Source organism: Poeciliopsis prolifica, unplaced genomic scaffold, assembly GCF_027474105.1.
Source record: "Poeciliopsis prolifica strain line A6 unplaced genomic scaffold, Auburn_PproV2 SCAFFOLD002, whole genome shotgun sequence".
Lineage (NCBI taxonomy): Eukaryota > Metazoa > Chordata > Actinopteri > Cyprinodontiformes > Poeciliidae > Poeciliopsis > Poeciliopsis prolifica.
The window spans coordinates 8,610,281-8,636,849 of record NW_026562377.1 but is presented as its reverse complement, the minus strand read 5'-3'; the positions used below and the strand labels follow the sequence as shown (position 1 = coordinate 8,636,849).

At 38.3% G+C, this 26,569-nt stretch overlaps 4 protein-coding genes across 9 annotated transcripts; 3 read left to right on the top strand and 1 right to left on the bottom strand.

Annotated features, from left to right (window-relative positions):
• The first annotated feature begins 755 nt into the window (after nt 1-755).
• On the top strand, nt 756-5,109 carry LOC129372938 (GDP-L-fucose synthase-like). Its single transcript, XM_055050569.1, has 10 exons — nt 756-803; nt 1,680-1,828; nt 1,917-2,031; nt 2,521-2,649; nt 2,735-2,808; nt 2,921-3,054; nt 3,157-3,288; nt 3,361-3,440; nt 3,853-3,952; nt 4,037-5,109. The coding sequence occupies exons 2-10, from the start codon at nt 1,704-1,706 to the stop codon at nt 4,090-4,092; spliced, it is 945 nt and encodes a 314-aa protein (XP_054906544.1). The 5' UTR covers nt 756-803; nt 1,680-1,703; the 3' UTR covers nt 4,093-5,109.
• A 223-nt stretch (nt 5,110-5,332) lies between these two features.
• bmb (brambleberry) lies at nt 5,333-13,007 on the bottom strand. 3 transcript variants are annotated; one of them, XM_055050480.1, is made up of 14 exons: nt 12,768-13,007; nt 11,552-11,609; nt 10,522-10,769; nt 9,988-10,116; nt 9,711-9,896; nt 9,399-9,621; nt 8,029-8,145; nt 7,760-7,939; nt 7,161-7,367; nt 6,945-7,083; nt 6,701-6,762; nt 6,495-6,622; nt 6,300-6,418; nt 5,333-5,703 (listed from the first exon to the last, which is right to left on the bottom strand). In XM_055050480.1, the coding sequence occupies exons 3-14, from the start codon at nt 10,765-10,767 to the stop codon at nt 5,574-5,576; spliced, it is 1,866 nt and encodes a 621-aa protein (XP_054906455.1). In that variant the 5' UTR covers nt 10,768-10,769; nt 11,552-11,609; nt 12,768-13,007; the 3' UTR covers nt 5,333-5,573. The 3 variants fall into 3 exon arrangements, with proteins under 3 accessions (XP_054906455.1, XP_054906448.1, XP_054906465.1); XM_055050473.1 differs by lacking the exon at nt 12,768-13,007 and having other exon boundaries at nt 11,552-11,635; XM_055050490.1 differs by lacking the exon at nt 12,768-13,007 and having other exon boundaries at nt 10,522-10,724; nt 11,552-11,619.
• On the top strand, nt 11,885-15,917 carry pycr3 (pyrroline-5-carboxylate reductase 3). The gene is made up of 7 exons (XM_055050589.1): nt 11,885-12,216; nt 13,075-13,162; nt 13,242-13,306; nt 13,581-13,760; nt 13,863-14,075; nt 14,249-14,341; nt 14,440-15,917. The coding sequence occupies exons 2-7, from the start codon at nt 13,081-13,083 to the stop codon at nt 14,620-14,622; spliced, it is 816 nt and encodes a 271-aa protein (XP_054906564.1). The 5' UTR covers nt 11,885-12,216; nt 13,075-13,080; the 3' UTR covers nt 14,623-15,917.
• A 516-nt stretch (nt 15,918-16,433) lies between these two features.
• eef1db (eukaryotic translation elongation factor 1 delta b (guanine nucleotide exchange protein)) lies at nt 16,434-26,265 on the top strand. 4 transcript variants are annotated; one of them, XM_055050396.1, is made up of 11 exons: nt 16,439-16,564; nt 18,735-18,792; nt 20,135-21,399; nt 21,773-21,890; nt 22,307-22,378; nt 23,406-23,468; nt 23,738-23,831; nt 24,197-24,309; nt 24,377-24,577; nt 24,678-24,872; nt 26,147-26,265. In XM_055050396.1, the coding sequence occupies exons 3-11, from the start codon at nt 20,135-20,137 to the stop codon at nt 26,183-26,185; spliced, it is 2,160 nt and encodes a 719-aa protein (XP_054906371.1). In that variant the 5' UTR covers nt 16,439-16,564; nt 18,735-18,792; the 3' UTR covers nt 26,186-26,265. The 4 variants fall into 4 exon arrangements, with proteins under 4 accessions (XP_054906399.1, XP_054906371.1, XP_054906389.1 ...); XM_055050414.1 differs by lacking the exon at nt 23,406-23,468 and having other exon boundaries at nt 16,440-16,564; XM_055050424.1 differs by lacking the exons at nt 18,735-18,792; nt 20,135-21,399 and having other exon boundaries at nt 16,434-16,564.
• Nucleotides 26,266-26,569: the final 304 nt, after the last annotated feature.

The window sequence follows — 26,569 nt, the reverse complement described above, 5'->3', positions numbered from 1 at the left end:
ATACGATATTATGCATTGTATCCCAATGCAATGTTGACCAAGGTTCTTAACAGTTAATTGTTAAATGCATGTGCTAGTTCACATTTTCAGTGACACAAATACGTATTTCTAGTCTTTTAAAAAATATGCCAACATTAAAGTAAACAGTAGTTAAGATCCTGGCTTGGTAACAAATGCAGTGGTCTGGAGGAACTTATTCTATTGACCTACTACAGCCATGTAGAGATAACCTAAACAGGAAACTCCTTTATTATGTTATGTTTTTTTTTTTTTTACACAACTTCTGCTGTAAAGAATACATTCATATAAACTAATTTATAAAAAGTAACTGAGTAATTTGTAGAACAGTTGTATACCTGAGTTTATCCTAGGTGTATCTGGGACCTCATGAGGTGGGTTTATTTAAATAAGACAGTTTTACCAAAGAACATGCAGAACATAATATGAAAGTAAACGAAGAGTCAATTTCAGCTGAATTTGGATTCAGATAGATCAAGTAGAAACAGAAAAGAACCAGATGAAACAACAACAAAGTGATAACCAATACTTTATTTTTTATGTAAGATCAAACTCGTCCCAAACTACGAAACCTTTCGTTTTCTCTTGAGGCTGCTCTATATTGACACTGTGCCGTAAAAGATCAACAATTATTTTGGCAAATAATTACACAGTTTGGCGCGCCAGTGTTGTCTGTATTGGTCACGTGACTTGCTTAAAAGAATACGTGCACCGACACGTTGTTTGTAAGGGCTTGACGCATGCGCCGACGCATCAGTGTTGCCGGATCCATCACTAGCTAACAGGTAAGGAGCTGCTGTTTTACACAGTACTTTAACTAACAGTTAATGCTATTTTACTTAACCGAGTTGAAATCTGTAGAAACAAGACCTATAGTACTTTTTTGTTTCATACATTCGGTTTTAATTGTCTAAATTTCTTGGTAATTAATTACAAAGGAATTAGCTGTGTGTAAGTTTTTGGTTAGCTAGCACAACTTTGGTAAGATCCTGTCTGCCTGGTTTTACTTGTCAGAATTTTACTGAAAACACCAATGACACGTCCTGTACTCTCATTTCTTTAGAGATTAGCAAGGTCATTTTAAACTTTCGAATCATAGTGGCATGATACAAAATATACATTAAGTTTGTTTTTAAACTTAAATTTAGCAACAGCATATTGACATAGTAAGTGATTAGATTTATACATAAACTCCCGAGGCTAAAATATCTACCTGCAGACAAGTCTGCGTATCATTTCGATTTTGTTGTCCGGTTTCTAAAGGTTTAAGTCTCTTTCTAATCATGTTGTGTCTCCTTTTCACTAACGTGATTCGCTGTGTCTACCTTTGTTCAAGGAGAGGACGACTTAAGGGTTGAATAACCTTTCAGAAAACAATGGGGTTTTTTTTTTGTGTGTGTGTTTCTGATCTACATTTGTGGCTTTGCATTACTTTTAGCATTATTAGTTGTTCCATTTCACATTGAGACAAAGATTTTTGGCTTTATTTTTGGTCTTATATTTCGCTCCGTGTAGTTTACTGAATGGAGCCTATTTTTTTCCCTTTTGACACTTGGGCTTTTGGGAGTTGATTTGGATTTAAATATCAAATTTTAGGAGCATCATGTTATAGCTGATCATTATTAATGTGTTGTTTCTTTGATGTTGTCTTGTTTGATCAGATAAACCCTCAGTGTACTGGTCAGATGAAGGTGTTGGTCACAGGAGGCTCTGGATTGGTGGGGAGAGCCATACGTCATGTTATAGAAGAAGAGGGAGCCAAAAAAGGAGAAGAATGGATATTTCTGTCCTCCAAAGATGCAAACCTAATGTGAGAATTACTACCTTGTTACGTTTTGTACACTTTTTTCTTTTTTTAAAAGAGTCCACATGCATTCAGTGTGCTTCTGGTTTTATAGGAACAAAGAGGAAACACAGGCTGTTTTTGAAAAACATCGGCCCACTCATGTCATCCATCTGGCTGCTATGGTGGGAGGTCTTTTCAAGAACATGAAGCACAACTTGGACTTCTGGGTAGGTGACTGAAAAATGACTAACCTTCATAAAGGATGAATCATCATCAGCCTTAGGCTAAAATTATGGTTATGCTCAAAATCCATCAAGTACTAATTAACAGGACAATTACAAAATTTGATAGTCCTTGGATTGAATGCCATTATGTTCTCAGTGAACTAATGCACAACACTTTAGAACAAAAGAAGACATCTAGCAAAATCGAAAACTTTATAATGTTGCAAAATTAAACAATTTAAGAAAATAGTTAGAAATCAGAATTGTTTGCTGATAACTTAGCTCTGTGACTGCATAAAGCTATGGCAGCAAAGAAGCAACAAGGTCCAGAACAATTTTATTTAAAATGTTTGCTTCCTCACTGGTTGCCTCTCTGTTACTCGTCTTTCAGCTTTGCACAGACTCATGCACCGTTTTAGTCTATATTCCACAAGGTTATCACAGAATGGTTCCTACCCTTTTGCTTCCAAACTATCAATGTCTGTCATGCAGAGGAACAACGTCTACATCAACGATAATGTGCTGCAGGCAGCACATGAGGTCGGGACTGTTAAAGTTGTTTCCTGTCTATCCACCTGTATTTTTCCCGATAAAACAACATATCCTATCGACGAGACCATGGTAAAAGCTCTTCTGATCCATAATTTTTAAAATAAATAATGTTTTTTTTTCAATGGTGACCAAATGTTCTTGTGTCTGCAACCAGATTCACAATGGCCCTCCTCATGAGTCCAACTTTGGTTATGCCTATGCTAAAAGGATGATTGATGTTCACAACAGGTCAGACTTTTGTGCTGTTTTGTAACAAAAAACAAACAAACAAACAAACAAAAAACACTTCTTTAAGTAGATAATTTGGGTCTGAGTTTCAGTTTATGTGTACATCTCCCAGGGCCTATTTCCAGCAACATGGCCGATGCTACACAGCTGTGATTCCCACAAATGTGTTTGGTCCTCATGACAACTTCAGCATCGAGGATGGCCATGTGCTCCCAGGGCTCATACATAAGGCATACATCGCTCAAAGTAAGTCTGCTTTTCGGGAGAGTTAGGGCTCAGTATATTGGAGTTTGGAGGTGAAAGTTGAGTACACAGACTGAAATTTTGGTGGGTTTTTTTTTTGGTCAGAGGAGGGGAAGCCCCTAGTGGTCTGGGGTTCAGGCTCTCCTAGAAGGCAGTTCATCTACTCTTTGGACTTGGCTCGTCTTTTCCTCTGGGTCCTGAGGGAGTATCCAGAGGTCGACCCAATCATTCTCTCTGGTGAGTTTCGATGCATGAATGTAAATTTAAATTGTTAACAGTGACATTTAGTAATACGCTGTTTGGTTGCAGTTGGGGAAGAAGATGAAGTTTCCATTAAAGAAGCAGCAGAGGCAGTTGTTGAGTCGTTGAGCTTTAAAGGAGAAGTAGTGGTATCCTTTCAATAAAATTATCTGCTTCTGGAAATTCTCATTTACAGTAGATAGTGATTCTGTATGTAAAAAAAAAATTTGAGGAAAAGAAATAGTGTTACAGCCTGATTTCATATGTTTAACATCCTAAAACTAACAGTTGAAATGTAACAGTCATCTAAAGGTGAATGGTATATTGATTGTTTTAAATCTTGTCTCCTAACAAAAAAAAGAAGATGTCATTGTGGTAAAACACTCTGGTGTTCCTTTAGTAAGGAGTAGTGTAATTTTCAGCCTTGTTTGATTTCCTCAAGTTTTTTTTTAAAATACTAATATTTTAAATGTTCAATGACATATGGTAAAAATCACAATGGTTAAACATTGTGATTTTTTTTAAACTTTACTTTCAATTTCTTTGACTCATGATGTCCAGTATGACACCAGTAAAGCAGATGGTCAGTTTAAGAAGACTGCCAGTAATGCAAAACTACGCCAGTACCTGCCAGACTTCAAATTCACACCCTTCAGCCAAGGTGAGGTCATATCCTTCTGTTTTGCATGTATTTACTAAAGTAAGTAACCATTTGTTATGACAGATGTTTTCTTTTCACTTGTAGCTTTAAAAGAAACTTGTGATTGGTTTGTTGCCAATTATGACACCGCCCGGAAATAAGACGACCCCTGACCCAGTTGGCATCAAAGCTGTCCATTGAATGACAATTTCTGCAAAAAGAAAAACTAATGAGGTAAACAGTGGAGAGTATTGTAGGACATTAGATTATGTGCAGAAAGTAGTGAGCTAATAATGATGTCTGATAACCATTAAAAAGCTTTGTAGTTTTAAATTGAGACTGTAACATGTTTTAGTTGTTTCCTGCCTGTTTCTTTTTCAGTTACAACTTTTTGTTCTTTTGTGTTAAATGTGTTTGAGTTTATATTTTACAGTAGTCATATTCCTTTCCTTATTCAAATTACTACAGAAAAGCATAAAAAAAACCTGAAAGTTCCACTCAAGTGTTCATTAAACATGTTTAAATAATAACTTCCTATTTCTAACTGGTTAATTAAGAAATTATTTTCTCCGTTCAGGAGATTTAAACTGGTATCCTACCAAGGAAACTAATAACACTCTGGTGAATCTTGTGATAAAATTTAATTCTGGTAGATTTTATACAGACTTTCTAATTTCTATTCTGGTTCTGAAGAGCATTTTGCTTATGTTCACAGGCATCAGAACAATAAATAATGTCAAGCTGTGGTTGTATAAAGCAGTATGAAAGGAAACAGCTGAAAATTTCACTTTTCTAAACATAAGTCAGGGTTTTACTTTCAGGGGTGGGACTTTACAAAATGTAGCTGTCAATGTTATTCATAAAATAAAGCCTTATTCACACTAACTTACCATTAAAGCCAATGTTCTAGGTTTTTCACAATTCTAGCAAAGGGTTTTTTTCCATTCAGAAAATGTATACTTTTCTCCTGTTGTCCATGAAGCTCACCCGCTTCTGCTACATAGATTCTTTGAGAACAATCAAGATTACGGTTCACACTTTCCCAGAAACTTATATTCTGTAGTTTCAGAAGAAATGTCAATCATAAAAAAAAGCTGCATTCCTCTTTAGTATTGGGAGCTCTTTGTAAAAGTTTCAAATTGTTTATTTTTTTAGAAAAATAAAGGTGGATTGATTTACATTTTGTATTTTTAATTTATTTCCATCCCTTTTCACCTTTGAAAATTTAATAGTTCCTTGTTAGATATGTGGCGACGGTGCTAAAGTCCAGTTTTTTGTACGTGCATAAAAAATAAATTCCTTTCCTTATTCAAATTACTATTATATTAATATAAATGTTACAGGATGAGCATAAGTGTGAATGATATAAGTTTTATTAAAAAAAAGACAAGATTTTCAATGTGTGGTTATTTGAATTTATTAAATACTGAAATGGTTTATATTTGCACCACCTGCAACCTTTTACTTAAAAATGTTTTTTTAAAAATCAGTGAGAAATGATTTTAGAAAAAAAAAGTAAAAATTCTATTTCTAGTGACAAATTTAAAATTTCTACAGATGTAGTGCAGTTAAAAAGTGCTGCAAACTGTTTTTGGAGCAGCAGCTCCAGTTAAAAACATAAAATGTCTCAATTTTCAACATTTTAGGACTGAACATAAGAACTGTGTCCCCCCTCATGGACGCGGCAGTATTCGTGTCCTGGAACTGCCTTCTTCTTACAGGCTTTCCCTGCTTTGGTGATTCCGTTACACAGGAAACGGCCCGAGAAAGAGCTGCCAAAAAAAATCAGAGAAATGAGGTCACTCTCAGACTTTACTGTGTTTCTGTAGACAAACTAAACATTTTGTGTAGCATTACATCAGTAGTTATGGTAATGTTTGGCACTATCATGAAAATGATTCTTTAAAATGTATGAGAATTTATTTTTTATGCACGTACAAAAAACTGGATTCATGTCTATAATTAGTATTCGGCATTGTTCATTAATTGTTCGGAGTAAAATTAGGTTTAAAATTAACATGTATAAAAAGAACAGAAATAATTTCACTTTAGACTTTAGGATGAAGATAGTTGTCTTTTAGAACCCTAGTGTCCTTAAATAGTGGGAAAAAAAAACTGAATCAGTGTTTCTGATTGATGGATCTCATCATCATTTACTCCATAAATATTTTATTGACAGTGTTTTTCTTCAATATTAGGAGTAGAGCTATTCTAACACACCAGCATTTAAAATCCCTAAAATAATTTAGAATGTGACTATTCTAGAGTGACAATACTTTACTGTAAACAAGCATGTTTAAAGTAAAAAAAGAAATCAAACATTTCCAGGATTTGAGAAGTAGATATTCAACACATTCAAAACACTAACCTGTTGGTGATAATCGATAGAGTGGGACTTGCACTTCTAGAGTCTCTGCCAAAATCATGAGACTCATTCGCTGCATCAAAAACTCCCAAGATTTTTTGAGGGATATCATCAACTAGAGCCTGAAAAAAAAATGAATGCATCAAATAATGACTCATGAAGTGCTGAACTTTTAGCAGAAAATGGCAATCAGCTCACCCTTGATAAAAGTTGGTGGGTTATCGGCCTGGGAGTGGACTGATTCGGTGTTCCAAATATTTGTGGGAAGTTAGGCTGTGGAACGGGTCTCCTCTGAGGGGGAGATACTGCTGATATCCCAAGTTCATCTGAAAACAAAAAGAGTAATAAAAATTTAATCCATTACAGTGAATCTTTTCTACTGAACTTCAAGTTTCATTTTTTACCTGATAAAAAGCTGTCATGATCCAACAAGTTGTCTGGCTCAAATAAGTCACATTTTTCACATCTGAAAGTTCAGATTAAAATTTACAACATGAGGAATTTTGAGGCGCAGTAATTCATTATCAAGATTCGAAACGCAAAGTACAAATATTCAGTGATCTGTAACTATTTGAGAAAATTAACTTTATTCAAACATCATTTGAAAAAAGTTCCCAAAAGCTTCAAATAAGGGTGAAATATACAAACCTTTCTGGTGTAGATGATGGTGGACCCAACATCGTGTGCTTCTGAGGCCCCATGACATTGCATGGACCATGCAGCAATGGCAGAACTGACTCTTCTTTGCTTGGCACACAAGCCCAAAGGCAAGTCACAAACCAGTGACCTACAGACAGAAAGGACACCGTTATAAATGTATTTGGAAGCCTCATATTTGACTTGTACTTGGCTTGAAACTTGTACCTAGGGAAAGAATCAGCAGCAGCAGACTGAGGCTTGTGAGGTCCAGCGCTGGCTGCTGGTTGACCTCAGCCACTGCATTCAGGGGAACAGTGAGCAGCAGCATGGCTCTGGAGAAACCCGGACAGCGCAGGAATGTCAGAAGGACTGCACACAATACGAAGTAGGCTGAGTGTGCAACACAGGTCCACATAGCAGTCAGACTTAAACCTGCAAAAAGCAGAAACCCCAAACTTTTATGCAAACACTTTGTGATTTCAAACTAATTCCTTCGAAATTCACTTTTCTCCGCTAATTCGAAGCTGGTGTAAAGCATTGAAATAAAGGGGTCTACACTTTGAATTTTAAAGCAATTTCTTTAATGAGTCTCCAATAAGAATCATTCAAGTGAGGGGAAAACATATTCCAGTTGAAAATCTCAGAAGAACTTTGATCATTTAGCTTTGAATTTATTCTCTTTTTGGCAAAAAAACCAAACTACTGACAGGTGAACAAGTCATTGATGTATAATTCCACAATCCAATTCTTTACGCATTTCCTCTGATTCAAACTTCTTATCTTGTACAAAAAGACTTGAGTGAAGTTTAATTTGCCAAACTCACCTGCCCAGCCAAGGTAACTCTGAATCATGTGAAGCCTCTCCTCTATCCGAACCTCCATGTTGTCCAGATAGTGCATCATGACTCCCAGTGTGCTGTTCATGCGCTCCAGTTTGTTCATCAGGTCAGTGTAGTACTGGGAGGTCTGGTCCTGGTACTGCAGAAACTCAGACATGCTGTGGTCTGTTGATTCACAGCAGCAGATAATTAGATATCAATGCACATCAGTCATTTACTGTGATTATAGAAATGGTTAGAAGTTGATCAGATACCAATTTTCTGGTAGATATCCTGAGCTTGGTGCCTGACCTCTGCAAGGTCGTCAGTGATTGCTTTGTGGCCATCTTGGACCTCTGAGCTTTGGATCTGCAGATGTTCACTCACATTTTCTAATAGAAAGGAAAACAATTTGAAACTGCTCCTTTCAATTAACATCCCTTTGTCATTCACCGGGATGAGTAGGGCTTTTATAGGGATGAAAAATGACGTGCGGTGAGGTTCAAAGCCAGTGAGGCACTGACTTAATCATAATCATATTCAAAAATATATATCCCCTGCATGTTATTGTTTATATAAGGAAATTTCACACATGCAGAGAAATCTGGAAGGCAAGAAAGGCTATTATTTCACATGCCGTGAAACGCATGGCATGTAGAATAAGTCTGTTAACTCAATGAAACTTGGACATGTAGATATTGATTCCGTACTGTGCTCCACACAAAGGGAAAAACCATTAAAGTACAACTCAAAACCACATCTTTCTCACTCTGTATAAGCGCAGTAACGCGCACTCTTTGTAATACAAAGACATTCGTATTTCCATAAAGTGCAGAACATTCAGCTTGTTGCAGTAGTATGGCTTAATGTTTACTTTGCGATTATTAATAAGTGACTGCTGTGGTAAGAGGAGAAAACTATGAATATGTCGCAGCACTTGACTACTGTATGGCTAGTTCGCTGTTACTGTCTCTTACTCTGCAGTTGTGGAGTCACAATATCTGGGATCATGAGCGCCCCCTGCTATGAGGCCAGAGAACTGCCTGCCTCACCTTGAATTTGTTCTCTGCTGTTTCTGATCGGTTCTCAGCACACGAAACACGTTATACACACAGTTGGTGACCAAAAAAAAAGTATATTATATAAATAAGCTAAATTACGGAAAATCTGTTCATGTATGAAATGTTTTTTAACCATTTTATTGGCGACATACAGACAGGAGGAGCATGCACCCATAGAATGGCAGCCACTGCAGTTAGAGAGAAGTTGTGCAATCCCAGGTGATGCTCAGCTCGCTGCCTCACCAGCTTTGCTTCCAAGCATTTGAATGGGAAAATGCAAAAATTCAGCGATTTTGAAGAAAAAAATAATCAGAATTGGTTAAGCTAAATAAAAATAGGTACTTTATAGTACAAACTACAGGGAGAAAATAGCAATACGATCATTCTAATAATATTTTGTCATTATATATTTTTCCATGATGACAGGTGAGGGTCTGTCTCACCTGACCACACATCACTGATGAAAAAATACCAATATTCTTCAGTGTTTTCTCATAGCATAGAGTGGTTTAGCACAAACTACTGGTAGTTTTGCCAGATTGAGTTCACTGTAATTAGCTTCTAAAACACACCAAGCCTCTCACCCATTCTTTTAGTGATTCCCTGAATGAGTTGGGCTACCAGCTCCTGTCCAGAGGCTATGAGGGCCTTTTCCTGACTAAGACGTTCCAGGTTTTCTCTCAGTGAACCTTCCATCTGCTCCTGGCCCTCATGCAGTTTGCCCTGTTGAGCCTGGAGGGCGCTATGGCCCTCGAGCAGCTTGTCGAGAGAAGCTACAGTCAGTTCTTTCAGCTCCAGCTGTCCAACCTGAATCAAAACAGCACAAGAAACTCAGAATCTGGCATACTGAAGCAAAGAGTAGAACGTGTTAGTTTAAAAGAAGTCCAAAAGTCAACCTTCAGGTCTTTCATTGCATTTAACTGGCTTGTTGTTGTGGAGATGAGAGAATTGACTGTAAGCTCTGCTCGGCGGCGAAACAGCTGCTGGCGAGCTGCGTAGCAAACTGAGCGTGCTCTGTTGCTCACTATGTGGTAAGCATTCCAGGTGTCAGGGTCCATATTTGCTGTGCATTCTTTAATGGTCTGAAACAACAAAAACTCCGTTACAAAACATTCCAAGTGGTTCTGTGGGGAAAGAAAACTTTTTATAAAAATAAATCTCATTTCACATCACCATTTCCTGAGTACATGGGAAGGACCGACGCCCTTCGATCTCCGCCTGGCAGTTAAACAGTTCCACTCCAAGCTTGGCAAGATTTTCCTCAGAGAGACTTTCACAGCTTGCCCTCAAACGAGCAACCACCTGGGGATATGTACAATGCTTCAATATGTTTTTCCTTCCTCTTATTTGTTTCCCCAAGTTTAATTCCAAGTCTTTGAAATCTGTTTCATATCTTTGCATCATTCCCAAATAAATATGTAAATCATTTATTTAATCATGCAGATCTTTCTGTATTTTGTCAGTGTGTATAAGAAGGTTTGTGACTGACATTTACTGGTAATAATAGTGAATCAGGTTGGGTTGCAATTTAAAAGGGATTAAAAAGCAGACAGAATACTTTGTATAATATTGATGAAATGAAGAGTGGGCCAGTCTAATTACTGAGGGGTTTTATTGTGCTCACCTCATTTCTCTCCTCACGCTTTCCTTTTCTTACAAGAAAAAATACTTTCATGAAAATGAACTATGGAGGAAATCCATGTTTACCCTGTAGTGGCAGCTGTCCAATGGGCTCAGCTCCAGCTGCTTCGCCTCAGCCAGAAATTTCTCGTCTGAAGTCACCATTTCAAACTGAGCATCCTTCGCCAGGAGCGATGGAGCTACAGGAGGGGGAACCACTGGAGGTGGAGGCTGTGGGGTCCTCAACCATTCAAAGAGCCCACTGACTGCAGGCCAGGCCAGCATGCAGGCTGTAATCAGCAGGAGCGGACAGTGGGTCACAAGGTGGCCCATATCTGGATCAGAACATGAATATAAATTTAAACTGTGTTTTTGCTCATTATTTATACAGCATTACTTCTGCTTATTTATACAACACATTTTCACCAGCAAGGCAACTCAAAGTGCTTCACATTAATTAATAAGGAAATACAGACAAAATAACAAACCAAAGGAAAGAGCAGAAAAAGAAAGAAAATCTAAGTTGATAATCCATTCCATAAAACAGTTTTTCTGTATTCTAGTTTGTTCTAATCCCGTTCTTCGTCACTAAAGTAACAGTGAGTAGGTATCGCGATGGTTTCAACCCAGAAATCAAAATATGCGAATTTGACAAAATTCATTCAGTGTCAATTATTGACTATAGATGGCGACAGACACGGATCATTATTAATGTCTGAAGAATGAAAGACAACTTTCTAAATGTATTTTCCCCTCTTAAGTGATTCTAAAAAGAAAAAGTTTTTGTAATCGACGAGATTAAATGAATAATAATAAATAATAAAAACTTAATTCGGTTGCTTATAAATGAAAGACCAACGATAGGAGGCTTGCCCAGGCATGCCTGACACTAAGAAGCACCGACTGTACACCGGTTTACAAATATGATGTTTTCTAATATTTTTATAGCAAACCCTTTTGTTGCAAGTATACAAAAACAAGCATCCAAAATGACATATGTTCTTGATAATTTATACAAACAATAAAAACATATATACTGCCTTATTGTTCATTTGAAAGAAAGTAAAGTGAAAAAAAACAAGCAAAAAACATACGCTTTAAAGAACATGCATATTACCTTATCTGAGGTTGGAGGAAACTCCTGCAGAAAAAAGCCACCACTGGAGATCCCACAGCTGATGGAGATACAAGCTAAATTTGCTCCACTGACAGGCAACCAATCAAATTTTGTCGCATTTTTCAACGAAGCCTTTATGGGTGCGCTCAATTTGTTTTACGGCGTAAACGACAAACTGCGGGGCAAAACGACGGTCGTTGCACCGCCCGACCCCGTCGGCAGGACGGATTGATAAAATTAAACGAACTATACTTGCATGAACTGGAAACAGCAGTTCATTTGCGCGCGCTGAATCTTTGGAATCAGTAAAATGATCCGTTCTGAAGATCCGTTCACCGGATCCCACTTCTCATTCGTCCAGCACAGTGTGTCGCTTGCTCAGTACCAAAGGTGGCCCCACAGGAAATCTCCGACATTTAAGATTGAATTATCCGAGCAGCTAGCGGTAATATAGGACGCTGCTTCCTTCACTCAGGGATTTGACAGCTCGATGAAATGATTTGCTTCAGCTCGTTCACTCGAATGATTCGAATCATTCACGAACGACACGACACTGTTGGTTCACGTGGATGCTTCGGGGGAGTAACCTAAGCAGACCAGAGAGAGTTCGAAAAGAACGTTTTTACTTGAACTACGCCGGACTGTGATTAAGAAAACGAAATCAGGTGAATAAAGCTCCCTCTGCCTTCTGGCATTGCTATACACCGTGTTTCTTTTATTTGAATCAGTTAAACACATTTGTATGATTTATCCAATTAAAACCAATTCTCTCCCACTGAACTCAGATAGAAACAGAAATATTTACTGTCAGTCTATTTCATGGATTTGTCGGAACCGCTTGTTTAGATTATCGGGATAGCATTGCAGCGCTGCAGCGTCAGTCTGCAGGGTTCGCTTCTCCTAACTAGCCGCGTTAGCACATTGTTATTAGCAACATAGCCGAGTGAAGCTTCATTAGACCGATCGAGCAAACACGAAGAAACTAGAAGCGACTAGATTGGTGATTGTTACTCGCCAGAGCATTACAACCAGTTTCTTTGAGTTGGCACCAAAGCAGGGTGGTGCCAACTGGTCACAAATTTGGTGACTGTGTAGGTTTATGGACTACACAATGTCTTGTTGAAGAAACCATCTTCAGATGATCTGAGATGATACTTGCATTATCCTGCTGGAAGTATCATGCATCAAATGCATTGCATCAAAATCCATTACTCACTTGGCAAGAGTCGCAAACAAGAGATAATATTCCCCCACACCATAAAGGAACCACCACTAGCTTCAACCTTTGATACCTCATAGATTGTATTTTTGCTTTCATGCATGTCTAATTCTAACTGTATTATCTTAATGTCTCACGTTAAAGTTTTTCCAAGTTATTTCCCAGTTTGGGTGAGCCTGAGGGTAAATGATAGCCTCACTTTCCCTTTTTAGCTATGTGTCTTATGAAAAGCATCACTTTTTTAATAGGGAAGATAGTATGACATTTTCTGGCTGCAATATTTGTTTTGCTGCATTTTCCTCAGATCAAAATGAACCAGGGCACACAACAGAGGATCGGCTTTATCGGTGCAGGAAACATGGCTTTTGGCATTGCAAAGGGGATGCTGTCAGGTTAGTGCAGAGAGATTTGTTGAAATATTGAAACAACATTTGAGTGTAAATTTTCATGGTCATTATTTTTGTATTGCAGGAAATGTTCTACCTGCAAACATCAGAGTTAGTGCACCATCCTCTACGAATTTAGGACGATTCCAGGTATTTAAAAAATTATTTTTGATTTTCTGTAATTTATTACAAAGTTGAGTTGCAAGGTAACTCACGACCATGAGCGGCAACAAATCAGGGCATGATACTGTTTCTAAGTTTAGTTTGGTTTTGCTCTATGTTTTCACTTGCAAGCCAACTGCTGCATTGGATTTCTGCAGAGAAAAACTTAATCAGTTATTCCAGCATCCCTAACCCTGAGTATTTTATCTATCAGCTCTATGTGCTTGATAAATCTGTTGTTCAACTGGTTAAATGTTTTCAGGATCTTGGCATTTCTGTGACACACTCCAACACTGAGGTGGTCTGTGGGTCAGATGTGGTGTTTGTCGCCGTCAAGCCTCATGTGATTCCAAGTGTTCTCTTTGAAGTCTCTCAGCACATCACAAAGAGACAGATAATCGTGTCGGTTGCCGCAGGAGTGACGCTAGCTATGTTGGAGGAGGTGAGGGCCACAGCTGCCATTACAGGTTTTCACTCGACAGGTTTCATCTGTCTTGTTATCAAATATTTTGAATCTTTTTTATTTTTTTGCTTTCATTTCAAGCTCCTCCCAGAAAACTCGATTGTCATCAGGCTGATGCCTAACCTTCCCTGTCTGGTTCAAGAGGGGGCCCTGTTGTTTGCACTGGGCACCAATGCAAAAGGGGAGGATGGCGCTCTACTTCTCAGCTTGTTGCATTGCTGTGGTTTGGTGGAGAAAGTGCCTGAAGCCTTGATCGATGTCCACACAGGGCTGAGCGGGAGCGGAGTCGCTTTTGTGAGTCTCAGTGTTGCCATACCTACACGCGATGAATTATACCAGATTTTACACAAGCTTTTGCCAATCTCCCACAACTAACATTCCCAGCTTAGATACTTGTCCAGTAGGTAAAATTTCTTTTGCTATTAATTATTAATCTATTTTGTTGTTTTTGCTGTTTTTATGTCTAGGTGTATCTTTTTGCAGAAGCACTGGCAGAAGGAGCTGTTAAAATGGGCATGCCCAGTACTCTGGCTCACAGGATCGCATCCCAAACTGTTTTGGTGAGTCGCACAATAGCTGCACTTTTGTTTTCCAAAAATGCTCTTGACTAGAAACCCACGTCCAATTTCAGTGTTTGATTGTTTGTAATTTGCTGCAGGGTGCTGGTAAATTGCTACGTGATTCTGGGAAACATCCAGCTCAGCTTCGGGCTGAGGTCTGCACCCCGGGTGGAACAACCATCTATGGGCTTCACACACTGGAGCAGGGAGGCGTGAGGGCGTCTGTCATGAGTGCAGTGGAATCAGCCACTCAGAGAGCAAGGGAGCTTGGGAGGAAATAGGCAGCAGGAAGGGTCCGTGTGTCTGTATACCTTTTAAGAACTACATCTTGAACGTTAACCATGGAAAGTCTTAAAAATAAGATGGCTGTTTTTTAAAATTATTTATTTGTATATCATAACTTGGTATTGTAAGAATTTAAAAAAGATTGTAGTCTTGATTTTCATTAAAAATCAGTTTACACATCTGTTAGGTTTTTCAAAGGACAGACATCTTATGTTTCACTTTGTGTGATGATAAATAAGAAAATCTGTTGGATCACAAGTTTAGTGTCTGCATTAACATGCAGAATAATACTTCCTTTATATTAGAGCAGGTATGCATAATGAGATGTCCATATAAATAAATAATATTGTGTTAGAGAAGAAGTATATTTGCCTTACTCTTTAAGATTGTTATGCGCTTGTAAGGTGGTGTTAGAGGAAAGTTGTTGTATGAATTAGCAGTACTCGCATAGCTCAGTCCCCAGATAGTGAAATGGTCACATGTAATTTGATACACATGCAAACCACTGAATGGTATGTCGGCCTACATGCGAGCTTGCTACATGAGACGAGCACATGTAAAGTAAAAATATGAACCATTTTAAATTCACCAGCTCCTCGCACACAGTTATTTACATACAGAATTTATGCTGTTCACCAAATGTTAAAATTTTTTAATATTTAATTGAACATATGATGGTGAAAAAAGGAAGAAAAAATTGTAGCTTGAATCTTGCTGTCCATTCATTCCTTTCCTGAAATCTTGAATTACACCAAACATGAGTCTGTTTTTAATTACGTTTAATTTTTTTCTCCAGTCATGATACAGTGCTACAAATGAAAGCATGATTCATGTATGTGTGCAAAAGTCATGAGAAAAAACTGTCAACAAATCATCCACTTTGTTCTTGCACAGATCTGTGCAGAGGTAAAGATTTAGCAGCTGACTACAGTTTTAACTGGAAAGTTTGGTTCAGAATGCTGCATCTTCCTGGTAATCTGCCGATTTGTGAAGATAAAGATGTGAATGTGTGTGCAGGGATTTAATGTTTTAGTATTCAAAAAGAGGTCAAAACAGTTAGAGTAGTGCAATAATTTATTGTAAATGAATTTTTATTGGGCTGCACTATTGCCTTGTAGCAAGACGGGTCTGAGTTGGATCCAAGGCGTAGTCTTTCTGGATGGAATTTCCCTTGTCTTTCTGTGCATCCTCCATGGGTTTTCTTCAGGTAGTCTCTCATCCTCCCTCATTCCATAACTGGTAGGTTAATTAGTGACTATAATGTTCTCAATAAAAGGCATGCTTGTGTTTACATGATTGCGTATCTCTGCGTTGCCCTGTGGTGGACTGGCAACCTGTTCAGGGTGCACCATGTCTCTCATCCAATGATAATTGTAATTCCATAAATATATTCCAGTATGATATACATTACTTTTAATAGGTTCCAAATATGATGACAGCCCAACATTCAAGCTTTCTAGCTGAGTCCCTGGAGGGACTGGCCCCAGCTTGGAAATCACTTATTTTCAATTATTTATCAGTTGAATAATACATTCTAATACTTTTAATTATTGTGTATCTGTCAGGGGCGCCATATTTGGGGGAAGAGTTCGCACAATTTCAGGGACAGTCAGGAAGATCCCACAAAAAAGGAAAATCTATGTTTTATATATATAAATAGAACAAATATTTTAGGGCCCTTGGCAATAGAAAAAATAATGCCCCTAAAATTCCCGGCAGCATCCCTGGCGTCAGTAGTTGTTTTTGGCATCAATTCAACCCGAGCATGTGGAGATATTAATGATTCACAAACTCGCCTCCCCCTTCCTCCAATTTCACACAACCGCTGCTGCTCCTTGCTTCTTCTTCCTCCTTCCTTCCCGTTGTCACCCAGCTGGAGGAACACGCGTTTTACCCACCGGCCTGCGGCTCCACCGAAAAACAGACAAAAACACAGCAGTAAGTAACGATGACACTGACTGACGGACAGAGGTCCAGTATGGGGAATGCCGTCAGAACTTGTTAACTGGTCACCCCTGGATATTTATGGGGAAGAATAGCCGGTTATTGAGACTGGTGCTAGCCGAGGCTAGCAGGTTGCTAGCTGGCACGCCTTCCGAATACCGGCGTGAATGGCCGCTGGTCCAGTGTTATGTTCTTCTCTTAATGTCGCTATTGACATGACAAAAGGGTATATTTTTTGACTTGAATTATTGTTCGAGAGGGAGACAATTACCGTTAATTATAAATATTCCCATCGACTTGACACTCAGAAAAATATGGCTAATGTTCAGGTTAGCAAGACGCACTTTCATACGGTGATAGCTCTGATGAGGATCTTTACTGCCTCAGAGGACAGACCTTTGTTCATTTTGTAGGTACATATGTGTTTTAGTTTATAAAACATGTTGCATGTATATACGAATGAGTGTAATTCAGGTCAAAGCGCAATGTTGAGCTTTTCTAAAAAAAAAAAAAAATGGCTTCGAGCTACCGAAAATTCAGTTTCCCTGAAAACTTAAATTTTACAAATTGTATTTGCTGCACAGCCATGGTGAATACTCCTTACTTCACAGTTGAGTGAGAGATGGTCATTGTCACTGTTAACGTTATTGCCAAGATAATTAATGCTAAGTTTAGTGGAAGGAAGAAGGCGCCCAAGGAGCAGTGATAACCTTGAGAGGAATTGAAAGGAGAACTGATTTAAGTAGTTTGGGAAGATTCAGAAGAATACGGTTTGAGTCAGCATGTCAATAATTAGTTGTATTCAGGAGACACCCATCTACCCTTCAGGATATACCCAATATAGATAATGAAGATGCTGATTTCATCTCCTAGCAGGGTTTAGCACCTGCCCATACTACTGATTTATTGACCAGGGCCAATAATGACTGCTGACATTTTAATTTGTCAGCATTTCCTGTGGAAATTGTCAAGAGGAAAACGGGGCAAAGAGAAAGGGAAAGTTGAAGGCCAACAAGCTTCCTTTATTCATCACCAGATCCACATGCTGATTTTCTCTGGCATGCTACATTGGCGAAGCTATTTATGCAAAAGAATCTCTGACAAAATATTCCGTACATATACTGCACAGAAACATACTTTTTTTGTAGGCCAAAGTCATCTTTATGTTTTTGAGAAACGCAGTTTTGGGTTTTCATTAGCTCTAAGTCATATTCATCAAAATAAACATTTGAAATGCATCACCGTGTTTAATGACTTGCTGTATTTAACATTTGAAATTTCTTTTGTAATTTATTGAAATGTGTGTGTACACAGCTGGACATTAATATTAAATGCGTCTTATATCGACCCTAATAAGGTGTTGAAATCCCCTTTTTTCTCATTTTTTATCTTTTAAATTCTCAATTGCTGCTTAGTAATCAGTGGCACAAGTGAAGTGCAAATATAACGTGTTATTTCTTGGTAATGTTAAAATATGCACTTCTAAACATAACATCCCACAAGTAAGGTAGGCAGGTCAGAAACAGGAATTACTCGTCTTGCACTGGTAATTGCAGCCAGTTCCGAATTCACTTGTCTGTTTGTTGAAACTCTGTTACACCCTAAACCTGCTGTTGAAACATAGAGTTCCCAGCAAGAATAAAGCAATGTTTGCTGATTAAGACAATAATAATACAAAAAAAGAAACAGCTGGACATGACATTTGTAACCTTAGTCGAGACATTATATCTTGTCCCTAAAAATATTCCTGGAACTAGATTTTTGTTATGAAAACAGTTTTGCAGCCCATGCATAGTTGAAGCACTCTCTTAAAGTTTGAAGATCATCAAGAAATCAGAAAGATACATCAGTTTGTATTTTTGGAAAATGTATAAAAATTCCTAATAAAAGTGTGCAGCATACATTTTTTATGTGAACTTTTCTTGAAAGTAATATCTTGTCTCGTTCTCATGAGTTCAATATCACCTAATAACACTTTCTTACAAATTGAATGGTATATGTGGATAGTCTGAAACTAATAGATTTTGGCATGACCTTAGCTTTATTTTTTATTTTTATTTATTTTTTTAACATATTTGCATGCCATGCATTTGTGTTACTAAATTTACAAGGTGGTGATTGTTAAATTTCTCTTTCACTTGCTTGCGGTTAACTGGATGAAAAGAACGTGTTGAGAGGTTAACTTTATTTATAGCTTGACAGCTACAACTTTACAGAGGAAGGTGAGTTAAGAACATAAAAATCATATGTGAAACTCCCAAACTTTCCAAAAGGGAATTACTGTTAGCTCCATATTAATGTTGTGTAAGTGAGTAAATGCCTAATTTTATTGTGTATTATAAAACAGCATGATTTACATAATATATAATTTATTACACAAACTTGCATGAACATTGTTTTTCCTTTGGTTGCTCTTGTATCTGAATTACATTGTTCATATTGTAACCTGTATACCTTATGAACAGGTTACTACATAAAGTGGATATTACTTGCTTTTCTAAACCATATGCAGTGTACTGTAATAGTGTGCAGGCCCTATGAACTCCTCCACATTTTGTGATGTTTTAACCACAAACCTCTGTGTGTTTTATTGTGATTTTATGTGACAGACCAACCACTAAAGTAGTGCAGAATTGTGAGGAGAAGGAAATGTTTTTTTTTTCCAAATAGAACTAACTTTTGCTCCATTAATATCGGCAATGTCTCTTCCAGATTTGCAATTTTAGGTTTTTCTTCTGTTTTCACACTCAGATTGGATGGAGAATGTTATCATTAATCTTCATGTCCTTCCACAGATTCAAATTTTGAATGACGTTTTAAACTTTGACTGGACAGTGGTGACTTCTGAACCAGGACTCACAATGTAAAGTCCTGCAACTTTCAGTTGTCATTTTGCCATATCAAACCCAGTTCAAACAAATTAGTTATTAGCAGGACACTGTGCAACTTGGGTACCTGTTGCAGGACCCTAACCCCCAAGGACTGAAGTCCAGTCTTATGGTGTAAATTCTTCTACTATAGATCTGGAAGAATATTTAGTGGTGTCCTGCCTCAATTTCCACTTTTCTGGAGTCTTTATTTTATTTTAGGATTCCTTTGTATGAAGCTTTATTGCTGTGCTCATCAACTCTGATCAATTCTTTCACTGCTCAAGAAAAGCAATTCCACAGAATGATGGCTGGAACTGAACATCTCACTAAAATACACTGAAGTTTGTGGTTTTAAGGTGACAATGTGGAAAGGATCTAGAAGTAGTCACCCTTTGCATGAACCACTTTTTGAACTATTAGTTATTGTAGTGCTCTGTGATTGCTTGTACTGCCATAATTCTGATCTGCCAATTCATACCCAAAATGAACACATTAGTCTGCATGCTGCTTGTTTTTCTTTTTTTGAGGACTTGCCTGTGGATTCTTTCTAGTTTGCGTATACTTCCTTTAGATTGGAATATATGCCGTTAATAATCTGTCGCCTAAAAATGAACCCTTCTTTGTCTTTCTGCCTTTGTAACTAACCCAAAAGCTTGTACCTGTTATTCTCTTTTTGTCCTACGATTGCCCTAAGATGTCCAAGAAGATCTCCCAGTGCTCTGTTAAGGACCAATCGGAGTATGATCAGCCTCCCAGCCAAAGTCATTTGGATCAAACCAACCTGGGTTGTAGGAAAAAGACAGAACCAGGCCAGAGAAATGGAGAAACAACCTCTTCATCCCCAGAGAGTGGTAGCTTGAATGGAAATGGAAAGCGCAGTGGGAAAAGCCGTCGCCGCAAGAAACGCTCCTCTAATCCCGGGAGCCACCAGGAGGGAAAGGCAGATGAAGTGAAAAACAAAGAGAAATCTGACGAACTCACCAGCCAGTCGCCTGAGCCACCGGTTGCATTAACGGCCTTGCAATCGGAATGTGACAGTGTGTGGTTTGAGCGCAACATCTACGAACAAGCTGAGAGCCTCTACCAGTGCTGGCTAGTGAGCTCCGCTAACCAACTCTCCAAGCCCAACCGTTCACATCAGTCCTCAGGGAAACATTCAAGCAATCCATCCACTGTGGCTCCATCCTCCTCCAGACCAGCTTGTCACCATGTTGATCAGGTGGCTTGCCATCACATAGTGGAGGAAGTCTGGGTCAACAAGAGGACTTTCGACCAAGCAGAGCGGCACTTTGTTGAGGGATCTGCTCCCCCATCAGCTCCTAACTCTCTTGACATCTCACCTCCGACTAACCGCTCCGGCGCCTCCAGAACACCCGATGAAGGGTATCAGTCACAAGTCCTGACTCCAGCAACCCCTGTTGTCCAACAGGCAGCATGTACGCCGACTTCTCGGCAGTCGATTAACGGGCTGCCACGCATTCCAGTCGAGCTGCTGAGGGAAGTGTGGCTCGACAAACCTGTGTACGATCGTGCTGAAGCAGCATTTTACCAGAACCTGTATGCTAACAATTCTTCCAAGAGGCAAATCTGCACTCCCACCACCAGAGGAAGTGATCACCCTCAAAGCCTTATGGAGGAGGAAGAAGAGGAGGACAATGAGGACATGGCAGAGGAGGAGAAACCGCTAATCCTGCAGTGTAAAGCAGAGGTCTTTCATGCCCTTCACCCAATTCAAGAGGAAGAAGAGCCAGCTGAGTCCCTTGAGACTGAAGAACCTTCCGGAGTGTGCTTCTTCCTTAACCCGGACAGCGAGCCGGTGTGGCTGGACAAGTGGCAGTACGATGCTGCAGAGAACCGTTTTCAAAGCCGTGGTTTGGATAAAGTCTGCACGGTGAAGAAGAATCGGAGGCCGGAGGCAGAAAAGTCATCAGCGTCCTCCAAGACGCCCAAAAGGGACAAGTATGACCAAACCGGGGGAATGGAACCGCTCCAGATGTTTCAGTTCATCGTTCATTACTTTTCATTATAATTTGTCCTCCTTTCAAGTTATTTTTTTCTTCTTTCACCTTGATTCTTTCATTCTTTCTAGATCATGTAACCATTTCTAATTGTTTTATTCTTTCTTTTCCTGAGTTCAACCAAAATTGTATTGTTTCTCCCACCATCTTCCTTTCAGCATTTGTAGAGTTGTACTTGGGGTGTCTGGTTGTATGAAAGCAATATCAAATGTTTGAGTTCACACCTGATACATTCTAGATCATAAGTTTAATGTAGTAGTTCATTTACTTATCCCCTGACATTTTTCCCTACATTCCTTTTTTCCTTTTCTTAGAAAAATGAGCTCAGTGGACTTCTTGGCTCAGGAGAAGATATGGTTTGAGAAGCCTCGTTATGATGAGGCGGAAAGACGCTTTTATGAGCGAATGAATGGCTCATCGCAAAACATACAGGTAACCCACTCAGACTGTCAGTTTAGTTTTTTTTTTTTTAAATCAACTTTCTACCTTTCCAACATCTCATACGTCCTAAAGCTGTAATTCGACCGTATAGCCGTTATACGGTGATATGGTGATTGGGTGTTGCACAACGTCTACAATTAAATTTATGGCTAAATTGTTGCAATGCAAAACTCGTAAGTACTGAAAAAGTTAATAAGGTTGTGAAGAAGTAGGGTGTAATAAAGAAGGGGCAGATTTGCTTTTATTTTAAGATATGTGTTGAGATGAAGACAATTGGTGCAGAAGCGTTAAAGTTTAAAGTGGCACTTTCAATGTGAAACTGGCTTCAAAAGCGCACATTCTGTTCAGGTCTTTTTGAGTACTTTTTCGTAGTAAAAGACTCAAATATTTCTTTGTTTTCATTGTAGGATGTTGGAGCTAATGCCATCCTGCAGGACATTGCTCGCGCTCGGGAGAACATCCAGAAATCTCTAGCCGGGGTAAGACTTGATACAATTCCTAAACTAAAACATTCAACCAGTCTACCTTTGCAGTCATCACTTTTGAATGAAACAAACAAACCAGCCTTATTGTTTGTTGTTGATGGTAAACTGTGCTCCCGTATTTTTATTTATCAAATTTAAAATTAAAACTCATTCATGGAAATGTTTCAGATGTATATCCAGCTTTAATTTCTTCATTAGTTGTAAAAATGTAACATGTCCGACATCAAGCTGGCAGTACAGTAACTAAATTCAAAACGAAATTTGAGTGAATCAATCAGTAACTATATTTATTGCTTCCAGTTTCAAAATGATGAAAAACAAACAAAATGTTTGGAGTTGAGTACAGAAAGACACGAAGCAGATGAGAAAATACTCAGATGACGAGAGGAAATGTGCAGAGCTTACTGCCTCTGAAGGATAGATTGGATTTTCAGGAGATTCCAGGAGGCTTCGCTGCCTTTATCTGGCAGTTTTGCTAGATAAAGTTTGCTGAAAGTTAACCTGTCATAATTTAAATAAAACAAAAAGTTTGAGCACACTTCCACCTGTTGCTATGCTGCTCATATTAAAGCAGAAAATGCATTGCTATATTAATATTCTGACACAATCGCTTGAGCTTGACTTTTCTGTCATTTTATTGTTTGAAAACAATCTGCTGAGGGTTCTGTAGCAACACGTCTCATTCAGCAAGACTGTTACTGCAAAACGGGACTGAAAAGGATCAAAATGTGCTGAAAATAAACTTATTTTTAACATCTTTGATGACCATCTGTGTCTTTATCTCTGAGAAAAATTGTTTCTTCATTGTCTGAGCAGACTTGAAAGCATATCATTTATTGATGGCTTTCTTTGTTCCCTGCATAATTTTTTTTCTTTTATTCAAACTTGAAACGTGGTTTTTCTTTGCTTTTAGACTCCCTCTCCTCATCGTTCTGTTTTTCATTCAATTTCCCTCTGCCTCATTTCCATTTCCCTGCACTGATTTCTTTCCTTGTCCCACCCTGCCCTCCCCTCCTCCAAGCTGAAGAATACGCTGAGTAACAAAGGGTCTTCCCAAGCTTCCCTGACCCAACTGTCTCATCCTGTAAGTTTCTGAGTCTTGTGTGTCGCTGGAAGCATCTGCTGCTGCTCTCATCAGGTAGTCTGAGCAAGCAAAATGTGATCAATCTGAATTCAAATTTAGTTTGTGAATGACTTGCAAAGTGGTAGCACCTGCTTATCAATGTTGCTTTTCTGTCTGTTTCCATATATGTCCCGTTTCTCTCCAGTCTTGCTAAAGAGGCTATCATATTGAATAACTTTTGTTTGAATAGTAACACATTTCTCTGTTTTTCAAATGTTGTACCTCTGCAGAACACCGGCAGCTGCAACAACAGTGCAGGTGATCAGGGAGAAATCGTTTCTCGCATCAAAAGCCTCGAATTGGAGAACCAGAGTTTATACAAAGGTTGGTTGGGATCCAGAGTCATCAGTCTGTAGTTTCTTGTCTTTAATGCTTGGAACCTATCATGTTGCTACTTGGATAGCTCCAGGCTTTATGCTGAATTTGGATTTGACACAATTAAAGCAAATTTCTTTTACAGAAAATATGTTCTTTAAAAGATCAGCCATATATTTTAGAATTTGAAAGTTTGTCATTTCATAATATAGTTACCACAAATTATTTATTTATTTTTTCCACTTTTCTTTAAAAGTGTAAAGAAGGGATCTGTCAATTGTGCTTTTTCTCTTCCTTAATTTTTTTTTTCATTATACATTTAACATTATCCAGATTATATATGCATAATTCCATGAATGGGATCCTGTTTTCAGTGGTAGACAACCTACGAGCAGCGCTCTCCAAACTGGAATGTCGAGTTGCTGTACTTGAGAAACGTCCAGCATCAATGACCGCCGCTCCTGCTGCCTCCGTCCCTTACACAAATGTGAGTGGATACTGACCATTTGGTGATCTGTCATCAGAAAGTGCAAGTTCTCATTTAATTTCTCCAGGGCACTGTTGTCCAGAAGAAGGCCAGTGCCCCAGTCAAACAGGAGGAAGACGATGATGAAGACGATATTGATCTGTTTGGTAGTGATGAAGACGAAGAAGCAGAGAAACTTAAAGAGCAGAGATTGAAGGAATATGCAGAGAAGAAGGCAAAAAAACCTGCTATCATCGCCAAGTCCTCAATATTACTGGATGTTAAGCCTGTAAGATTTTCTAAACTTCTCATCCTAAAATACAATTTATGTATAAAACACAAGCCAACTTCATGTTCTGTTTAACTTTGGTCTTTCCTTCTTGCCGTAGTGGGACGATGAGACGGACATGGCGAAGCTGGAAGAGTGTGTGCGCTCGGTGCAGGCAGACGGCCTGCTATGGGGAACATCCAAACTGGTTCCTGTGGGTTACGGCATCAAGAAGCTCCAGATTGCATGCGTGGTGGAGGACGACAAGGTGGGAACCGATTTGTTGGAGGAAGAGATCACCAAGTTTGAAGACTATGTAAGTACATTGATTTATTTTATTACCAGTACTATGTTTCAGTTCAGTTTACTTTCTAAACAAGACTCAGGGCCAGGTCATGGTGACCATGGATCTATTTAAAGGCTGGCCCTATAACATTAATTATTTGGGGAGATTTCACCATATTAATTTTCAGTTAGAATTTTTAACACCTGTAGTTTAAAATAATTCATTGTTTTCTGTATATTTCTGTTGGGTTGTCGGAGTTGAAATGGGCATTAATGAATCTTTCCTCACACATCAGAATGAGGAGCTGCAGGAAACATTTTCTAACCCAATTACTATAAACAGAAAGTTTCATAAGTTTCTGTGACCAAATCTGTCACTGTGAATGTTTCAGTCAGACTCAGGCAACAGTTCAGTTTGGCAAGGCACTTTTAATTCAACATAAAGCCAGAAAAAAAAGACATTCACTCAGAGGTTTACTGTCAAAAAGCAGTAACAAATTGTTTGGTTTTCTTCATCAACACAAAATGAATTAAGATAGATACGGTGACCTGGTATTTTAAGAACAGTTAAGCTAATCCCAAAATTAGGCCTTTTGGGATCACAAAGCTGACTCAACTCATTAAGTCAGTGCCAAATTCAGACTTAAAGCTCGTTTAACTGTCTTTAAAATAAAAATAATTTCAGGGAGTAAATTCAAAGTTGCCTTTAATATCAAATACAATATGTAACTCTGGTGTATTAAACTTTGTTGCTGAGAGTTCATGTGCTACTAGAAGGCTCATGGGATGTTTTTCAAAATCAGCAATTATTTTTTGCATTTTGAGGTGTGGCTGACGCAGAGTAAACTTCCACATTTTTATTAAGTTTACAGTTTTGATTGGTCTCATGTTTACACACAGGGCGCTTAAAGATGTTGCAGAAGGGTTTCCAGAAATATAGCTGAGATTAGCTTTAAATGTCATCAGTTTAAATTTTTTTTTGTCCGTAGGTGTAATTGTTGTGTAGATTTAAATTTCAAGCTCAGTGCACCTAATCCAGAGCCTGAAAGCAATTTCAACTTTAAAATGTAAACCTTAATTTTAGCTCTTCATTTTGGTTTTTCATTAGTTGATTGTAAGAAAATCTCAGTAGATTCTATAATTAATACTGTTAGCTATTAGTGAAAATTTGATACAAGTCAATTCAATCAGCTGTTTTAGTCCATTGCTGCCATCATGTGGCCAAAATATCAAGTGTTTCTACAAGTAATCTCTGCAGTTCACTGAATTTTTGTTTTTTTTCCTTTCCTTTTCTGCTTGTTTCAGGTTCAGAGTGTGGATGTAGCAGCATTCAACAAAATCTGATTCAGCAGAAACTCTTCGTCACTCCCCGTTTCTTTGCTGATTGTGACAACAGTTGACAATAAAGCAATTCTTGCACTGAAGTTATTGTGTTATGATAATGTAAGCAAATCAACAAGTAATATTTTATATATTGTGTGTGATCAGCATTCCAATCTAATGTCAGCTATTTAAACTGAATGCTGGAAAGCTATGACTTTGCTGCTCTGAGTAACCTGGGTTTATGCTGCTGGGTATAACGATTTATTTACACTTGATTATGAGAGCAATGTTTGCATATTCAAATCAGTAAATTTTTCCAACTATAATCTTTGTTACATTAATCTTCAAAATCATATTTAATTCTTTACATAACCTACGTTTTCTCAAACTGTTTTGGTAAATTTT

What these genes read in the sequence shown, in the direction of transcription:
- bmb (XM_055050480.1), bottom strand. Translation starts at nt 10,767, where the DNA reads ATGGGCCACCTTGTGACCCACTGTCCGCTCCTGCTGATTACAGCCTGC. An exon ending in ATGCAATGAAAGACCTGAAG is followed by an intron (nt 9,622 to 9,710) that starts GTTGACTTTTGG and finishes GTTTTGATTCAG; the next exon opens with GTTGGACAGCTGGAGCTGAA. An exon ending in CCATCATCTACACCAGAAAG is followed by an intron (nt 6,763 to 6,944) that starts GTTTGTATATTT and finishes CTGAACTTTCAG; the next exon opens with ATGTGAAAAATGTGACTTAT.
- pycr3 (XM_055050589.1), top strand. Translation starts at nt 13,081, where the DNA reads ATGAACCAGGGCACACAACAGAGGATCGGCTTTATCGGTGCAGGAAAC. An exon ending in TGCAAAGGGGATGCTGTCAG is followed by an intron (nt 13,163 to 13,241) that starts GTTAGTGCAGAG and finishes TTTGTATTGCAG; the next exon opens with GAAATGTTCTACCTGCAAAC. An exon ending in GCGGGAGCGGAGTCGCTTTT is followed by an intron (nt 14,076 to 14,248) that starts GTGAGTCTCAGT and finishes TTTTATGTCTAG; the next exon opens with GTGTATCTTTTTGCAGAAGC.
- eef1db (XM_055050396.1), top strand. Translation starts at nt 20,135, where the DNA reads ATGTCCAAGAAGATCTCCCAGTGCTCTGTTAAGGACCAATCGGAGTAT. An exon ending in TGACCCAACTGTCTCATCCT is followed by an intron (nt 23,469 to 23,737) that starts GTAAGTTTCTGA and finishes GTACCTCTGCAG; the next exon opens with AACACCGGCAGCTGCAACAA. An exon ending in CCTCCGTCCCTTACACAAAT is followed by an intron (nt 24,310 to 24,376) that starts GTGAGTGGATAC and finishes TAATTTCTCCAG; the next exon opens with GGCACTGTTGTCCAGAAGAA.
- LOC129372938 (XM_055050569.1), top strand. Translation starts at nt 1,704, where the DNA reads ATGAAGGTGTTGGTCACAGGAGGCTCTGGATTGGTGGGGAGAGCCATA. An exon ending in GCTTTAAAGGAGAAGTAGTG is followed by an intron (nt 3,441 to 3,852) that starts GTATCCTTTCAA and finishes CATGATGTCCAG; the next exon opens with TATGACACCAGTAAAGCAGA. An exon ending in ATTCACACCCTTCAGCCAAG is followed by an intron (nt 3,953 to 4,036) that starts GTGAGGTCATAT and finishes TTTCACTTGTAG; the next exon opens with CTTTAAAAGAAACTTGTGAT.